Source organism: Octopus bimaculoides, chromosome 2, assembly GCF_046866305.1.
Source record: "Octopus bimaculoides isolate indiv1 chromosome 2, ASM4686630v1, whole genome shotgun sequence".
Classification (NCBI taxonomy): domain Eukaryota; kingdom Metazoa; phylum Mollusca; class Cephalopoda; order Octopoda; family Octopodidae; genus Octopus; species Octopus bimaculoides.
This window is the reverse complement of record NC_142929.1, coordinates 37,510,989-37,531,342: the sequence shown is the minus strand read 5'-3', so window position 1 is coordinate 37,531,342 and position 20,354 is coordinate 37,510,989. Positions and strand designations below refer to the sequence as shown.

The 20,354-nt window shown below is 34.0% G+C and overlaps 1 protein-coding gene and 1 long non-coding RNA gene across 14 annotated transcripts in view; one reads left to right on the top strand and one right to left on the bottom strand.

Moving 5' to 3' along the window:
• Positions 1 to 20,354, bottom strand: part of LOC106873450 (dystrophin) — a 712,951-nt gene that overhangs the window by 278,032 nt on the left and 414,565 nt on the right. For all 13 annotated transcript variants that reach the window (XM_089343243.1, XM_089343268.1, XM_089343278.1 and 10 more), the window contains one exon: positions 14,913 to 15,326. In XM_089343243.1, coding sequence (XP_089199369.1) covers positions 14,913 to 15,326 — 414 coding nt within the window. The remainder of the gene's footprint in view (positions 1 to 14,912; positions 15,327 to 20,354) is intronic.
• Positions 1 to 20,354, top strand: part of LOC128250700 (uncharacterized) — a 99,110-nt gene that overhangs the window by 65,301 nt on the left and 13,455 nt on the right. The window lies entirely within an intron of this gene.

The window sequence follows — 20,354 nt, the reverse complement described above, 5'->3', positions numbered from 1 at the left end:
TTAGTAGTTCACTGGAGAAGACAGAAGACACTGTGCTAGTAGTGCTGGTAGTACAATACGCGTTTGTCAATCAATTAAATGGCCTATTTTTTGGATGTGGAATAAAATGACTGCGTATATAGTATTTACTGCATGCAGATATGTATGTAAGACTCCAATAAAACATATTTATGTCTTGCATTGGGCTAGTAGCTGTTTAGAGCTGAAGTAGTTTCTAGTTCTCAGGAGAAGGACTAGTCTGAGATTCAGTGTTGGTTACCACAAAAAATTATCAAAAATTGTTAGACCTAGCATTTGTAATGATTGTTCCTGGAAAGTGGTAGAGAGCAGAAATGAAGGTAGGATATTGATACTGTGCAGTTAGTGCAAACAATAAGTATACACAATAAAAAATTATGTCTGGTAAACTGACAGGAAATAAAATTTAGGTTCGCCAGGTGTATGAAGAGCAAACAACACAAGCAACTAAATACTATGGACTGCTTAGGTAGATGAGTAGAAATATTTATACCTAAGTGACCATGCAGGAAATGGCATGAGTGGCATTATAATATATTAGGTTTGGGTTTGGAAAGGTATCAAGACTGTAGACTTGAGTTGGAAAAACAGATGCTTATTTCTCCTTTAATAAAAAATGCAGACTTGACATCTATCCTTCATTCTTAACATTTTAACATTGTCCCACTCAACTCATATTTTACATGGATCAGCCTTCTGTGCTACCAAATTACCTTTTCCTCTCCAGTGAACCAGTTCCAGTTGACTCGCCCTACCATACATCTCTCACTCTCCTTATGCATTACACCTGTCCCTCCCCTCATATTCTTGCAACCTACCCACCCACATGTCAGCTCCCTTTCTCACATCCTTCCTCAACTTACTGGATTATTATTGTTATTCTTACTTTTCTGCTGTTCTTCACCTCTTTCTGTACTGCCAGTCATCACCTACACTTTCCTACTTTCTCTGCAACCTATATTTATCAGCAACTAATCTTCAAACCTTTTCCACCATTCATTATATTGATCCACTCCTATCTCTACATCATCTTTGATTCATGCCATACACTCTTGCAACCTTTATCTACCAACCTTTCCTGTTCTGTCTGCATTCAATTCTACTCACATTCTTGTATCTGACACCTCATCTCCATCATTTCTTTCTCTTTTTCAGTTTCACCCCCAATTACTCCCACCTCCTCTTGTATAATGCAAGTAGCCATGTTTCTCCTTGACTGCAAGAAAAGTGTTCCGACCCCTTCATTTTTACTTTTTGTCTCTTATTACATAGTCAAAGGAGATCTTAGTCTTTTGAGCTACATGGTGACCTTACTAAAGCTGGTACAATCACAAAAAGCACCCAGTACATTATGTAAGGTGGTTGGTACAATGAAGACCATCCAGCTGTAGAAACCATAACAAAGTAAACAATGGAACATGATGCAGTCCTTCAACCCATTGGATCCTGCCAAACTATTCAGCAAGCATGGAAGACAGACATAAAAAGATGATGAAGATAATGTAAACTATATAAGATGTGAATCAGAAATGAGAAAATGGGATAGTTTACAGCAATAAAATATACACAGAAGTTGCAGAGAACCTGTGAAGATAATCTAATGGATATACATTAGTTTGCAAGAAAGGATGTGATAATGAGAAAAAAAAAAAATCTAGGTGAGTAAAATATTGAAAGATGTATGCAAACAGTCAATTATTATAGTATAGATATGTAATGTGAATAACTGATGCTAAGTACAAGCAGGCTATGAGAGTACATACTAAGTATGAAGGAATGTCGACTTGGGAAGAAATAATATTTTGATATAAGTGCAGTGGTTTTTTGAAATTCTTTACATTCACCTGAAACAAAACTTTAAACATTTTTATGCTTACCATCTAACAATGAAAAGAATGCACAACCTACTTTCAGCAATTAACAATTGCAGAAAATATCTATTTAGAATCATGCACTGAGTTTTAATTGCTTTAAGAATATTAAGAGGAAGATAGATGAGTGAGTCAGAATTGAGTGGAGGTGATCTGAGACAAGATGACTTCAGAGAGCAGAGGCTACTGCAGTAGTGGTATAAAAGGCAGAGAAAGGAGGCAGCATGTCTATGGATTAGAATTCCTGTGTTGCTCAGCAACTTCATGGCAATAAGTGGACTTTCTTTGGATGCAGTTTACAGTATTTGCATGAGTAGTAGCAGCAGCACTATTCAAGATGTAGGAGTACTACTCCATTGTGATTCTTGAGTGACCTTTATAGAGAGTTAGTAGTTATTGGGGGATGAACTATTTTTGGCTCTGAAGAAGAAAACTCAGTCTTTGTGATGCAGTTTTGCATATGTTGAGGTGGTGGATTTGCCAAGAGATCCCCAGTGATGAATAAACCTAACATTTAGTGATTTTGAGTATTCTAATTGTGTGATATTTAGAGTGTTGGTTTTGATAATGTTTTCATGACATGAGTAGTGATTGTATTTTTTTGTGATGCTGAACTTGACAAGAATAGTGTAAAAAGACAAGATTGGTGTGAATGCATCTGAAGTTTGCAGATTTTGAATGAAATGTTTAGTATATTGATGACACCTGGGTGCAGCAGGTAAAGAAGGTGTTGGTATCATCTGCATAGAAATGAGCAAGTACATTAATGATGTATAGGAGGAAGATTGGCTTATGTGTGCTTTATTAAATTTATATATATATATATATGTGTGTGTGTGTGTGTGTATGTTATTAAATTTATATTTATATATATATATATATATATATATATATATATATATATATATATATATATATATATATAAATTTAGAAACTAAGAGAAATCAAGCCAAAATTGAAATGTATAAGTGAGACGTGATTCTCCAACTCATCTAAAAGGGCAGTAAGTCTGAATAAGAATTACTACAGACTGTGATGATGCAACAAACAGTGCCAGCATTGAAAGTGGTCATTAAATGATGAAGATATATATTGATGTTACTGCCATGCAAGTAGAATTTATTCTGGCAATAGTTCAATGATTTGAGAAAAAGGTGTTCTAAACACCTTTCAACTGGAATGAGAGGCAATTTAAAAAAGAAGGAAAAAGAAAAAGAAAAAGGAGGTAAGTAAAGAAAGCAAGTGAATAGTATAACAATTGTTAGGAAAGTTTTGTTGTGAATTCCATTTTCACTGCTAGCAATAAAGAGATAATATTTTTTTAACAAATCATAAGATTTGGTGATTAGTTAAGCACAATGTGGTATGGAATACTAACCTATATTGTAAGTATAGTCTGAATGGAAATAGCTTCAAAATTCAAAACTTGCCAGAAAAATGATTTTGTTTGTGTCCCTGACAAAGCCCTCAGGTGAAACAAAATATATTTTGTTGAACTCACAGTTATATTGATTAACCATTTTTCTGTCTGTCTATGCATGTATGTGTATAGCACACATACACATTTAATATTGTGATATGAATACTTATTTTGTTCTATAAGCAAGTCTTGCAGTATTCTACAGATATAAACAGGTTTGGCTGAGTGAAGGTTTGTATTATTAAGTTGACTGAAAGGAAGGACTCACACTTTTTGTTTTTATTTAAAGAAAATTTTCTCTTTCATGGCATATTCTTTAGTCAATTGGTCCATTCTGTGCAAATTTGAGCAGCAGGTGGCTGTCTTCCTCCAGTATTTTGATTGGTTGTGCGCTCTGTTTTCACAGCTTCTAGGACCTCTTGAAAGGTTGAGTGACCTATGGCCCATGATTGTCCTCATCTTCCTCTTGTTGCTGACCATATCAATGCAGTTTTGTGAATCCATGATCTGGCTCTTTTAGAATGTGACCAACCAATTGCATTCTTCATTCAGTTAGTGTACCTTGAACTTTTCACAACTTTTAAAGGTTTTCCGTTTCTGATATGATCAAAAATATGAAATTCTCAAGATTTTCCTCAAGTACTTTTGATAAAACACATCTTACGTTTTGGTTATTTTTGTCCATGTTTCACCTGCAAAGGGGTGCTATTGGTTATGTGGTGGTATTAGATAAGTGGATTTTAATGACAGTATCCAGTATGTTCTTGGACCAGATTTTGGACATTTACTGAAATACTGCTACTGCCTTTCTGATTTTGTATTTGACATTGGTTTCAACATTTGTCATTTTACAGAACACTGCCAAAATATACATGTTAGCTCACATCTCTGAGTCAAGTTTTCAACAGTCAAGGTGCAGTCTCTCATTCCTTAGCCTACCTCCATAGCCTTTAGCTTCTCTGCATTCATTCTCAGTCTAGTTTTCTTTATTGCTTCAATTAGGTGATAAGTCAACCTTTGCAGACCAGTTCTGTATTTTGCAAACAATGCAGCATTATCAATAAATCCCAGGTTGGTCAACTATCTCTGATCTTTAAATTAGATGTTACATTAACTTCTATCAATTACCTCTTTCAAATTTAGATCCATGATTAGGAATATTAGTAACAAAATGCATCCATGATAATGGTAGCAAAGTATCTAGCATTTCTATTTATCATCTTCCTAATACTTCTACAGATGGAAATGTTAGTGCTTCAGGAACCAGTAGCTTTTGTGGTGTTCCACAAAGACATCCAAAATGAATACTATCAAATGCTTTTTTGAAGAAAACAAAATTTTACAATGATCACTGGAACTCCAGACACTGTTTAATGATATTCCATATTTGTTCACAACATCACAACTCTTGTCTGAGCCTTTGCTATGAGGCAGACATCACAAAATTGCTATCAAAGCATATTGCAAAAGACTATGTATAGTGGTGGTTGTCTATGCACCAGCTGAAAATACTGAGAACCTGAAAAAAATATGAAATCAAGTTGCTGAAGAGTGATATGAGCCCTGAAAATGAACGAGGACTGAACAGACCAGCTCAACTGACAAACAGCTTGAAAAATCTACATAAATTTATCTCAAAATTAAAACAAGGATGATACTATATATTTTATCCCTTCAGTTAACAAAACAAAATAAATGTTTCTTGGCATTTTTAATGAGAAATTAAATTTCTTTAATGAAAATATGAATTTTTCAATGATTTGATAAGTTTAAGTTAATAACAGTTTCTTTTTGTGTAGGTGTGTTCTTTTTTTTTTTTTTATCTAGTTGCAATTCATAAAGCTAAAGTATAGTTTAGAAATTTTCAAAAATATCATGTATCTTTTGTCAAGATTTTCACTTATTTAAAATGTTATAGCTATAATTTCAGTTATAAATTGAACAGTATTAAAATATTGACTTCCAAGCTAAATTTTCTTTCCAATAAATCAGTAGTAAATATATATATGTGAAAGAAGAAATCAATGTATTACAGTGCAAACTGCTATATCAAAATCCGGAATTTTTTTTTATATATACAACTCCAAATCACTCAATACTAGCAAGAAAGATGTTAGTATTTAAAAATTTGCTACTTTACTATGTCAGATAAAATTACACATGCTTTCCTCTAAACCTTACATTTCAAGAAAAGATGATTAAGAAATTATATATTCATGTCTGATTCATTTAGAGATTAAAATGAAATGATTACACACTAAAACTGAAGTCTCAAATTTCTAAATTATTTTCATTTGAATTCAGTATATTTGTGTATGCATGTGTGTGTGTGTGTGTGTGTGTATATATATATATATATATATATATATATAGATATAGATATACACACACACATACATACATACAAGTGTGTGTGTGTGTGTGTGTGTATATATATATATATATACACACACACACACACACATACATAAACCAAATCACCAGCAAATATAACATGGCAGCATGTACCATGCTTTAGCCAATTGTTTTAGGTGCTTATAAAGCTGCAAGTAGATACGGTCAACTGTTTAGCCTTCCCAATCCTTACAATGGGAACATCCTAGATGGAGAGAGAGAGATGCACCTGCATTCTATTGGAGCAACATGAAAAAAAGCATTGAATACTAACAAGTGACAACCCTCTTTTTTTTTGTTTTTGTGCATTTATAGTTATAATACACACAAACACAATAGTAGAACTCTTCCCAGTTATTGAATAAATCAAAGAGTTATGAACATAACAATTATTGCACTTAATGTTAATGTGTTGGAAAATATTAACTAAAACATTGCATGGATTAGATGGATTTGTGTCTCACCCTAATTCATTATTTCCTTGATTAAGTTCAAGTTCACAAGTTTAATTGGAAGATACCTATTGAGGGCACCTCCCACTACCAACTCACAAATTTGTTATCATCCACTATCACATTTCCATAGCAAATTAGTTGGCTCTCCTGCATACATATATGATTATGAGCCAATGTGTCTCTATCCTGTTGCTTGATTTGATAGAAATAGCTATAAAATCTTCACATCACAGGCTAATAATATACAAAAAGAATGTGCTGGATAATGAGGTCTTACATATATTTGTCTTTGAAAAAAAAAAAAATGGAATTGTTAAGGCTGGAATACATTTGATTTTAAGTCTGCTTGATCAGAGTTGATTTAGAACTTTATAACAACATTTACCAATGTTGTTGATTCCCAGTTGTATTCCACAACCATGTGCTCTATTTTGTCAGTTTATACTCAACTTCAGTCTCTTGAGATCTTGTGTTTTCTTCTAATTTTTCACTAATATACAGCATCACACCTATTACACAAGTTTCACACAGTCCTTCACATGGCATGATTCCAACAAAAGTAAATTTTGACTCCAACTTCAAACACCAGCCACTATATATATACTACAGGCACCCCTGTGTTATGAGAGCACTTCATTACTGAAAATCTTGCTGAAACAGTGAATTCCGTAATGTGAAACCTATTTTCCCATTGATTTTTATGTTATATGCCTATAAAATTAGATATGTATCCAGTGCTAAATATGACACCAAAATAGCAAAACTTAACTATTGTTCACTCAAGTGAATCTAGTGCATTTGAAGTGTTGAATCTCCGACTGGTTTAAAAGTGATCTGCAATGTTGTAAACCTATAATTTGTATATGCTAAGCACTCTTGAACTACCTGAATTTTGCACAAGATCAGTTCTCTCAAGTTTTTAAACTTTTGCAAACTTTACTGATACCTTTAAGTTTTTAATCTTGATGGATAATGCAATGAGGAATAGGTGAACATCATAGATTTATTCTCCATGATGATCTAGCCTTCAACATCTTCATGACTAACTCAATGATTCAAAATAAAATGTGATCTAAGAGTAGAAATTTATAAATACATTCAAATGAACATCAAATTTTTCTCCTTATGACCACTTATAATAATGTTAATGTTAGCATTTTCATATATCAAAGAATGTTTTGTTGGTTATATTTCTATATATAGAGTTCTCATGGCTCACTGGACTACAAATTATAACTACCTGTTAAATGCATTTATCAAGTTAGCAAATGCAAGTTTTTGCAAAATATATTTCTAGGGGTTATCAAGCATACACAACATTCTTGTTTCATGTCCTGATGCAAACTTAAACACCAACCAGTCCTATACTATATTTGCCATAATCATTTACACCAACTTCATCATGTAGTCCTTTAAACCGAGTCCTTGTAATTTCCTTTTATTTATGCATCCTCATTTTTCTAGAAATTTGTAATAGTATTACTAGTCATTAGGAATGATACTTCTCTATACAATTTTTGAAGCTAAAAATGTGACTAATATATCACTATTCCAACACAAGGTTTTTTTACTTTGTTAGCTACGTTTGAAGTATTTACAGCTTTCTTTTCTCAATTACATTACTCATCAATCTCAACATGAATTTCCAGAGTTAACACCTGTTTGTTCCACATAGTTAAGCTTGCTTGCTCTTGCCTAACTCATATTTTTCTTTCTTGACAACCATGTGTACAAGAAGGTTATTTTGAGTAAGGAACACTTAAAATTATCAATCACAAAGATGATGATAATTAACTTGTGCGTATTAGGGACAGCTAAGCTTCAATAGTTAAAAATTTAGTATCTCAATATATAATTTCTATTTTAATTATATTTTCTGGGTTTAAAGATAAACATCTGAATTAAGCATATCTTAAAATGCATTGAATAGTATAAGACAAAAGTTGCAGAGACCTTTGAATGACGATATTCATAATAATAATCAAACATTATATGTTAAGCTAAAACTAGTTTCAAGCACAATAAAAAAAAAGATAAATAAATAAAGACATTGAAGGGAAATCTTGCCAATAAACTTGTAGTAAATTCTTAAGAAGAATGGTATATTTCTAAGATTGCTTAAGGTAAAATCTGGACTACTGATCTGCTATATTTGCATTATGTGAGGTAAAGAGTGATAGAACAGAATTTCTTAAAGTGCTGACTTTAGTAAAAGAATATGGTGCTCATTTACTGCTGTTATAAATACAGAATATTTCTTTATTTACTTAATGTCAGTTTTTCCTTACTGACATGGATCAACTGTGTCTGCTATACTTATTGCCAAACATCTCAGTCTTTTGCTACCTTTTACACAAGATCCTGTAGCTTTAGATCTGACAAGACCTCTTTCAACACTTTCCCTGGTATTCCTCTTGCAAGCACTTTTTACATACATTCATAATTCATTTACATCACAAATCCACACTAGTATTATGGATATTTGATGCAAGCCTTAATTAAGCATCATTGAGTACATTTGTCTACCCTGGACAAATGCTTCACAGCCAACTCAAGTCAAGAGGAAAGCTCTCTGGATTACTACAGTTGCTAGGGCAGAAACTGACAAAACTCACCATCAAAAGACTATAATGCAAGTGATAAACTGCTGCAACAACAGTGCTCTATAAAATGCACATAAGCTATAGCTTATTGTAACTCAGAGCTTGACTTCTACCACAGTATGAAGGATACTATTGTATGAGGAGTTTCACACCTAGCCAAGACTGATATGTCGAGAATCATACATTTGATAAATTTCTGCATCTGGCTGTATTCTAGAAGCTTCAATCAGAACCAAAAATGAGCAAGGCCACTTCTAAATTGGCAGTAGAAATACATGCTTCCTTTTACTAACTAGCTTTCTGGTCTTTACTATAATGAACTTTGAACTTCAGACCACTGTTCCAGGTTGTTTCTGCTACTTTCCATCAGATCATCAGCTTACAAAAATTTCTAAATTCTTGTGATATAGCTATAAGAAAACTGCAATGAACAGAAAGGCAGCTGGTGGTGGTGGTGAACACAAAATCTTCATAAACAACCACTCCGAACCTTGTTTATAACATCCCTGTAATGACTTGGAAGACCTTCACAAATTATTTACCTACATTTAGTTTCCACAGAACTCAAGAGATGTCAAAGGAAGAAACTTTGTCACTGATCTTCTTCAGGTGGAAAGACGCTTAATTTTAACTAAGAATTTCTTTTACAGTTGTCTAAAATATGTAGTGTATGTGGTTCTGTATCCCAACACAAACATAAAGTGCTTCTCATCCAAGTTAATTGTATAGAGTATTGAAACTTTCATAAAATATCATCTTGAAAATGCAGTAATGTGAACAAAAAGGATATAAAAAAGAATAAAAGTTATGAATTTTTGTTAAGCTAATGTTTATGTTATACAACGAACCATTTCTCTATTAAAAAGAAATTCTTCGTAATACATATTGCAATATCATACTGTCTCCAAATTTATATCAGACAAAAACAAAAACAAAAAACCCCAAATATTCTTAATAACTTAATCATAATTAGTTGTCTACTAAACAAATTACACCATCATTCATTACAATACTATATCATTACAAGTCTCCCAAAATAAATAGTCCAGCAAGAGAAAACACTCAAGAAACATATTAAAGACATACTACTCTACCAGATTAAAATCAGATGCTGGTTTCATTGACGTAGCTTCTCTTAGTACCCAAAAGCAAACAAGTTTGGCTTTTACGTTACTTAAAGTTAATAATCTAAGCACATGTCAGAGCTCTGAGATTTTGTTTCATAAACCTTTCATTCTATATTTGTTCTGTGATAGTTTGCTTGGGATCTTACTGAAGCATGTCTGCACTTGTTTATACCTTATGTCAGTTGGCATAACATTCAGAATGAAATGACATAATTCCAAGTAGCTGAACAATTTAACTATAACGTGCTTGTGAAATAATATCTCCCCAAAGTAAGATATATCAAAGAGTCGTTCACTGAGCCCCCCTACTAAAGAAAATTTCCGGTACTTTCAGAAAACACGTTGAGATCACTGCAGGATGGTGTGAAAGGTCTTAGCAAATATGTAAGCTCTATCTAGCTTCAAACAAAACTGAAAGTATAATCTAGAATAAATGAACAGAAAAGTATTTTATACAGAAAACATACAAAATAAGCTATATATAAAATTTTGCTTTAAGTGGAAAAGTATACATGATGCTCTAATTAAAGAAAATGTACATTGAATCTTTTTGAATCAAGTAAAATTCTTGATTATATTAAAAGCTACAATGATTAAAAATTATAATTTTCAAATTCCAGAAGTAAAACCCTTGTAAAAAAAGAGTTATTTTAATAAGAAATAGATCATTCACTAAATACCCTAATGATTATAGAAAGATATTTATTTTAGTGGAATTAATGTTATCAATGCAGCTGTGTGATGAATATGTAATATAAGTAATTAATATTAAAAGGAATTTACATTTCCTCCAGGATTTAATCCAAGTAATATTTAATTGTCAACTTCCAACTGTTTAATCTTTCAAACCAAAGTACAATGGCTTTATTCTTTCTTTTGCATAATAGTGTACAACAATTCACATGATCTAAGCAATACATAGGTGCATACACATTTATATGTTAGTGTGTACACGGACACACCTCAATATTCCACTATCATTTTTTAATATCCAATATAAAAGTGGTTGTCAAAAAATAGAATTCTAATGCAGTTAGGATACCTTTGTCCCTACACATAAAAAGGTGTGTGCATGAGAGGTGGGGAGAGAAACTGTTTCCTTGTACTTCCTTGATTGTTTTGGAATTAATAATAAAGATGTCAAATAAAAACCTTATTCATATAGTACCATAGTTGGAGACATCTGTTGAATACAAATTGTTTTGAATGTGTATTTAGTAAGTTGACACCAATGATTAACTACCTTCTCAGCACCTGATAACCAGTATAATTGTGCACTTATCATCTGTAAAAATGACACCAATGGATTAAGGAGAAGATGTTCATTTTGGAATATTTCCAGAAGTATCTGATTTCATCTTTCAACTGATTTCATCCCCACTCCCTAACTGCTGCTGTTGATGTTTCATTTTGTCAGAAAACTAAACACTGTAACTGGCCTAAGTAATTAATTCTGAAGTCAGACCAGATATTTCACTGGCTAAATTTCAAGATCAAAAAGACATTGTAGAATCTCATTTCTTTATCTCAGATTACACTTATTCTTCCATGTTAAAGACAACAAATTAGGAGACTTGTATAAGTACTGAAGACAGTATGTTATAAATAACACAAACATTTATATCACTCAGTGGGTTTGATAGCAACTTAGACAGAGGTAATTAGAACATGTTGAGTTTCATGCTTTGACTTATGATTTAATATCTTTACTCAGATTCACTCATTCATCACTCTTTTTATTAACATAAATTTCAAACACCATCATTACTATTTTAAAAACTAAATTTAGGAAGTAGCATTTCTACTTATGCACACACATTATAAACACTATTTCACTCACTCTCTCTCTCTCTCTCTCTCACACACACACACACACACATGTACAGATGTATAACCCCATGCCTTACAGAGGCAAAATAGATAACTGTATTTAAATGCAACTGATCTTCAATATGAAATTATGCAGATTCAAGGCATAATGAAAAATGTTGAAGCAATTCAACAAATGAGTAGCATGAAAAAGTCAAAGCAAATATAAATGAAAATATTAAATGTAAACCTAGCAATATGCCTACAGTGCTGTATGAAAAAAGGAATTTTAATACAAAATAATATGAAAATCTAGTACTGTCAAATTAAACACAGAAGTAAAATGATGTTAATTTATGTTTTTTTTATTGCTTAGTCAAGAAGGAGGGTAGTGTCCATGACCCTCTGTGACTAATGAAAGGGAGAAAGAAAAGTTATGTTCAAATTGTAGAGTTGAGGCAACTGTTTGAATTCCACAAAAGGTATCCTTGGACCAAGAAAAGTTCAATGCTTTATGTAATGCTTATTTACTCACATTGTTTTGAATTAATCATGCATTATCTTGTAGCTTTGAGATTTTGATGATGTGACTGAATATTTTTAGAATGGCATTTCTAGTGAGACAGTTGCAAGAGAAATACCTAGCCAAGGATAAACCTCTGTACCTGGCTTTTGTTGACATGGAGAAAGCCTTTGACAGGGTCCCCCGATCCCTTATCTGGTGGTCAATGAGGAAACTTGGGATAGAAGAATGGCTAGTGAGAGCTGTGCGAGCCATGTACAGAGATGCGGCCAGTAAGGTGAGGGTTGGAAATGAGTACAGCAATGAATTCCGGGTAGAGGTAGGGGTCCACCAAGGTTCCGTCCTCAGCCCCCTATTATTTACCATAGTCCTCCAGGCAATCACAGAGGAGTTCAAGACAGGTTGCCCCTGGGAGCTCCTCTATGCTGATGACCTTGCCCTAATTGCGGAGTCACTATCAGAACTAGAGGAGAAGTTTCAGGTGTGGAAGCAAGGTCTAGAATTGAAGGGCCTTAGAGTCAACCTAGCTAAAACCAAAATCCTAATAAGTAGGAAGGTAGATAAAACACAAACCCCTTCAGGTAGATGGCCCTGCTCAGTATGTAGAAAAGGAGTAGGTAGTAACTCTATAAGATGTACCCGGTGCAAGCTATGGACACATAAGAGGTGCAGCAACATCAAAGGCAGGTTAACTAGCAAGTTAGTTTTTGTTTGTGGCAGATGTTCAGGTGCAATAAAGACTGCAAACAAACAGGAAACAACTTCTATCTCATTCCAGGGTGAAAAACTAGAGGTAGTCGATAGCTTCCGCTATCTGGGCGACCAAGTTAGTAGTGGGGGTGGGTGCGCTGAAAGTGTAGCTGCTAGAATAAGAATAGCCTGGGCAAAGTTTAGAGAGCTCTTACCCCTGCTGGCGACAAAGGGACTCTCACTCAGAGTAAAAGGCAGACTGTATGACGCATGCGTACGAACAACCATGCTACATGGCAGTGAAACATGGGCTGTAACTGCTGAGGACATACGTAAGCTCGCAAGGAATGAAGCCAGTATGCTCCGTTGGATGTGTAATGTCAATGTGAATACCCGTCAGAGTGTAAGTATCTTGAGAGAAAAGCTGAACATTAGAAGCATCAGTTGTGGTGTGCAAGAGAGACGATTGCGCTGGTATGGACATGTGGTGAGAATGGAGGAGGATAGCTGCGTGAAAAAGTGCCACACCCTAACAGTTGAGGGAACCCGTGGAAGAGGTAGGCCCAGGAAGACCTGGGCTGAGGTGGTGAGGCAAGACCTTCGTACATTGGGCCTCACCGAGGCGATGACTACGGACCGAGACCTTTGGAAATGGGCTGTGCGTGAGAAGACCCGGCAAGCCAAGTAAGATCGTTGCCAGTGCCCCTGGACTGGTTCTTGTGCGGGTGGCACATGAGATGCACCATTTTGAGCGTGGCCGTTGCCAGTACCGCCTGACTGGCTCCTGTAGGATTTTCGAGCGAGATCGTTGCCAGTGCCCCTGGACTGGCTTGTGCGGGTGGCACATAAAAGACACCATTTCGAGCGTGGCCGTTTTCGTGCGGGTGACACGTAAAAGCACCCACTACACTCTCTGAGTGGTTGGCGTTAGGAAGGGCATCCAGCTGTAGAAACTCTGCCAAATCAGACTGGAGCCTGGTGTTGCCATCCGGTTTCACCAGTCCTCAGTCAAATCGTCCAACACATGCTAGCATGGAAAGCGGACGTTAAACGATGATGATGATTCAGGGTAGGTGTAAGAGGCTGAATCTGCCAAGTTTGAAAACAAAACAGGTAGAATATATGAGCTGGATATAACCGATTTAAATGCTAAAGGCTTAAGTCAACCACTCAGTTGGGTTATGGTAGTGTTTGAATTTAGAATATAAAGAGCCAGAACAAATATCCCAAATATCTTGTCTGATGCTCTAAAATTCTACAAACAAGACTGATACTCCTAAAAGGCTGAAAGATAGAGCTGAGATTTTAACCCAGAGCACAATTACCCAAAACGAATGCTGCAAAGCATTTTATCTGATGCTCTAAAATTTCTGCCCCTTGTCACTCGAGAGTGTTAAACCTTTAATTCTGAATGGTTTATGCTTAGACATAAAAGGGTTAATTAGCATACTGAAATTATGATTTCTATTTTTTGCATAAGGACACATAGTTTGGATGCAGGCCCTGTTAATTTCTTTAACACCAGTACTATTCTGTCACTTATTTTATTAACAACAAAAACGAAAAGCAAAGTTGGCTTTGGTAGGGTTTTTAACTCAATGTATCAAATGAAGTAACTTTGCAAGATTCTTAGTCTGGCACACTACCATTTCTGATACTATCTTACCTTAAAATGGAGAAATACTGAAAAAGAAAACTGAGGAAGGTGTAAATTACTTTAATTAAATTTGTGTAGGAATTGTGTCAACTGCGTGCCGGTGGAACATAAAAGCACCCACTACACTCTCGGAGTGGTTGGCGTTTGGAAGGGCATCCAGCTGTAGAAACTCTACCAAATCAGATTGGAGCCTGGTGTAGCCATCTGGTTCACCAGTCCTCAGTCAAATCGTCCAACCCATGCTAGCATGGAAAGCGGACGTTAAACGATGATGATGATGATGATGATGATGATGATGATGATGATCCATTTAAACTATTGATAATTACAAAAATAGTATTTACCTTTAACTTGTCTTCTTGCTTCGAAAAATCTTCAAAGTCTCTTCCTGTCAGCTCCTGTGAACTTAACTGTTGTTGAACAGCTGAAATACTCCGAAGAATCTCCTTCAATTCATTTGTATACTGAGAAGAAGTTTTTGAGTTAAGAATGCTTTTGGAAAGGTGGCTTGAGACAGCAGTTAGTGTAGTTTTTGTAATAGCTTTCTCCGAAGCAACAGCAGCAACTGTAGCTGTAGTGCCTGAGTCCAGAGCATGTCTGCATTGTAAGCTCTGGGAGCGAAGATCCTGCCATCGTCTGTTGAGTTTTAGGAGTTCAGGTTCCACGATTTCTAAAGCTTCTTTACCTTTTAGTTCTTCTCCACTTCTGTTTAAGCTATCCACATCCCTCTGTCTTCTTTTTAGTTCCTCTTCAACTGCCTAAAATAATAAAAAATACACTTGTAAGTTTAAGAGAGGTATGTAGTCAATAATCAAAAGATTAAAGCCTTAATTACAATGTTAATAAGAGGAATTTTTTCAAAGAATTCAAAAGAAGGTACTTGAACATACAATAACAGAAAGACATGACAAATAATTTTTAATCAAAGATGTAGTCATTATTATAGGAGCAAGCATAACTGAGTGATTAAAAAGTTCACTTAGTAACTATGTGTTTTGGGGTTCAATTCCATTATGTGATACCTCCTTAGGCAAGTATATCCTACTATGGCCTCAAGTTGATCCATACTTTGTGGGTGAAATTTGTTGGAAGGAAACTTTATAGAAACCCATTGTAAACATGGGGGTGGGAAGAGAAAGAAAGAGGGAGAGAGAGAGAGCATGAAAGACTTGTCTCCATATCTTTACACTAGCACTGCTTAGACAGCTCTGACATTCATTTATGTTCTGTATAAACGATATTTCAGAACTTGGTGGTTTAAACATGTGAAGTCTAGTAAAATAAAGTTTCTTATTTGAAAACAAGTAAGGGCTGACATTAGAAAAAGCATCTGACCATTGACTAGGGTCTTAAGAAGTCTTGTCCAACTCTCACCAGCATGGAGAAATCAGATATAAAAATTATGATGATGATATGCTAAAAATATATTCTGGCATATACTGGATGCTAAAGTTTCAAATTAATATATTTGGGTTTTGAATTTTCTTGAGGCACTAAGTGTATATGTGTATGGTTTCAAATCAAAAAATCTTAAATGTTTTTACAAGTGTTTCAGATGTAGTCTATATTTATATAAATGTATATGTATTTCTATAAATAAAACTAAAATAACTTTATTCAGAGTTCCTTAATAGCAGCTTAATTTCATAATTATTTTTGCTAGAAATATTAATATTTGATTTAGTTGTTGGGGTTTAACAGATATTTCTCCTTTCTATGAATTACATGTGTAAAAGTGGTTGGAAATGCACACACACGCTGTGTGGTAAAAAGTTTGCTTCCCCACTCGGTGATTCCAGGTTCAGTCCTACTGTGTGGCACTTTGGGCAAGTGTCTTCTACTATAGTTTTGGGTCAACCAAAGCATTGTGAGTGGATTTAGTAGATGGAAACTGCCAGAAGCCTGTATATATATATGGGTGTGTGTGTGTGTGTGTGTGTGCACTACTGCTTGATAACCAGTGCTGATGTGCTTATGTACTTGTAACTTAGCAGTTCAGCAAAAGAAACTGATAGAACAATTTTCGCAAGGGCCACAGGCTAATGACCTGAAACAAGTAAAAGATAAAAGATACACACACACACATAAGGGCCTAGATGTGCAGAAGTTCATGTGATTTTGGATTAGGTCTCTTTGTGTCTTTTACTATAGTCTCAGGTTGACTAATAACTTAAGAGTAAATTTTGAAAGATGGAAACTCTGAAGAAGCCTGATGTATGTGTATACATATAATGTACACACACATATATGTTGATGCACATACACAAAGAGCTTCTACATGGTCCATCAAAATGAAACAAAAAACTTTGTACAATGGTGCCCTTAATATATTAGACAATGATAATATTATTAGACTCCATGACGTACAGGAAGATATAATGATCATGACTACTATGCCTCCTGTGCAACCTAGAAACTATAACAACTAAAGAAGACAATGTAGTGGATCAATCTGCTAGAAATAGCAGCCAAAGCTCAATCAGATTGTACCCCACCACCTTAAAATTAAAAAAAAAAATGATGCATAAGAGATCGCCATTCCTGACATACAAAACAGATGGGATGGTCATAGTCAAAGGTTTTTATCATAGATCTACATAACCCAGGCTGGGACTACACAACTAAGAATGTTTTATAGTCAAATAGAAAGCTTTTACTTCAGTGACTCTCTGTTATTTACCTTCTTGGATGGATGTATTTTACCATTTACCCTCTTACTTCTGTGCAAAAATACATACTATTAAATCTTTATATATAAAATCCACTGCCAATGCCAACCCTTTAGCATTCAGATTTCTCTGTCAAATGCAGTGCTTATTTATTCACATTCATCATCATCATCATCATTTAACGTCCACTTTCCATGCTAGCATGGGTTGGACGATTTGACTGAGGACTGGTGAACCAGATGGCTACACCAGGCTCCAATCTGATTTGGCAGAGTTTCTACAGCTGGATGCCCTTCCTAATGCCAACCACTCAGAGAGTGTAGTGGGTGCTTTTACGTGTCACCCGCACGAAGGCCAGTCAGGCGGTACTGGCAACGGCCACTCTCAAAATGGTTTATTTTATGTGCCACCCGCACAAGAGCCAGTCCAGGGGCACTGGCAACGATCTCGTTCGAAAATCCTTACACATGTCACGGGCACAGGTATCTTGAATTAATCAAGTATGAGCTTATAGCTTTGAAATTTCAACGATGTGACTGTTTATTTTTAGAATAACATTGTAGAGTAGGTGTGAGAGGCTAGATCTGGTCAGTTTGAACATAAAACAGATAGAATCTTTGGGCTGGATATAACTGGTTTAAATGCTGAAGGGTCAAGTGTCTGTGTTACATGCTAGCATGGAAAAAAGATGCTAAATGATGGTAATTCTAAATGACAGGTGAACCCAAATTAGTGATGAGTGGGCTCAGGAAGAAACAAATTAAGCAGAAGCACTCTTATTCAGATGAAAAAAATAAAAATTATATATCTAGAAGAATGCCTGGGAATTTTTAAAAATTGATCTTTAAGAATATTCATTTTTTATCATATTGAATTCTTAATGAATTATAAAATACAAAATTAAATTGTGTTCCCATACGAGGCTATTTTACAAACTAACTATTACACGGCTTATATAGTTAAAGTAAAGTGTCATTATATAAGTGAAAGGAACAGGCAATTTTAGTAAATAAATAGAAGTCATTCTTATTCAAAGGAAGTAATTATGAATAAAACCAGAACAGCTAATTGTGATTTATTGAATATGATCTTTTTTTTTTAACATGTTCATTACCATAGGTAAAAATGTAATCACAATTATATAATTCTGCTATTTATTTATTAAAATATAGATATACTCTAATCAAATCAATAAATTTAATTGGATTACTATATAGTTTTTGGCAATAAAAATTATATATTTATGCTATATGGATACCAACATTCAAAATTTCCTTCTGCAATATTACTGTACTATGAATAGTACTACATGCAAGCATAAAATGGAAGAAAATTGTAGAAATCAGGAAAAATAGTTGGTTATTTTTCACCAAATGTTCTTGAGGAAAACCTTAAGAATTCTGAACCTCAATCTTTTCACAGTGAAGATGTCTTGAGAAGAGCATTGTTGTGAAGACTTCATGACATGTTAAAGATCATGCCTAATTGGTCGCATCCAACTGCAGCTAGATAAATGGAGTATAGGCACCACCACAAAAAGAATAAAATGGAGAAAACTAATGGCCATATGGCATTAAAACTTTCTGGAAGACTTGACAGCTGTTACCAATAGACACTGGAAAAAGAACACATGCAGTCAAGGACATTGAAGAAGTACAGTCCAATGTGTGAATGCATGGAATGTGATTTCAAAAATTGCATGGTTGCTTCACTCCAGCAATATTAATAGTTATTAAAAAGAATTATATAATAAAAGTGAACCATACTTCCATATCTCAGAATATATTAGGCTACAAGGTATTTTTGGCGCAGAGGTGTAAAATATAATTGATATGATAATATTTTCCTTCAATAATCATAGTTTTTCATTATCTCAAAATAAAAACTACAAATTTGCATATAGTTTCATTTCGAGTAAAGGCTCCAAGTTCATTTCAAATTACTAACTGAAACACAAGCACTCACACACAAACAAGCACTCATACACACACAATAGAAATATATCAAATGAAATAAGTTTAAGATGCTTTGAGCAGTTTGTGCATATTAGAACAACATCAACAGAAAGATAAACTTTTATTCATATAATATTAGTAAATGAAATATCTATTGCATTATCTGAAACTTAAAGGGAACATAAATATATTTCTCTAGCTTTTTGTTATCAAAATTCAGTATAAAATTGCTTAGTTACCAATGTCTGTTATGTGTATAGCAATATTAACAGTTTGCAGAAATACAATTATATTAAACTTAGAAAAAGAAGAAAGTAATCTCACAAGAATTTAATATCAATGAGTGGTTTATTAAAGCAATGAGAAAAGGAATTTCCAAAGAAAAATATCAAAAATCAATCCAAAGGTTTTTGCTTAGAATCAATAGACAGATTTCCATTTTGCTAGAATTGATACATTTCAGAAAATTAAAATTTCTTAGTAGCTGCAAATCGAAGAAACTTATTTTGTACTTTTTGAAATTTCCTCATGCGGTAAAATCTACAAATAAAATATTAAACAAAATTACTCATGTGTAGTTTAAACTAATTATGGATGAGAAATAGATATCAATGAAGCAGAAAAATGAGTAACGAGTGCAGTTACATCTGACTGGGAATGGAGGACCAAGGATGGTTTGGTTCAGAAGGTGACTGAATGGTAATTGAATCTGTCAACAAGTGAGAAGATAATTTGGTAGAAGTATAGAGTAGAATTAATATAGTAATTAAACTCTCACCCTGTTTATTTTAATATTTTGTCATTTCTTTGGATACTCAAGATTCTTAAGTTAATAATATTACAAGGTTTCAAATAATCAAAAAGATTAAGTATAAAAAGATATCAAATTATTCCTAAGAAGCATATTCTGGCAGTTTTATTTCCAAAATTATGAAGCATAAGAAGTTTGACAAATGAAGACTAAAAGAAATAAATAAAATAAATAAATAAATACATAAACACTCTTCAAATAATTAAACTAGAAAAATACAAATGTGATCTTATTTCAGCTAGGCACATGCACACACACACACACACATGCCAAATAAATTATTCACATTAATGTGAGCCTTGAGGATTATGTACAATTTAGCAGTGTAGGTATCTCCTGTTTAGACATCAA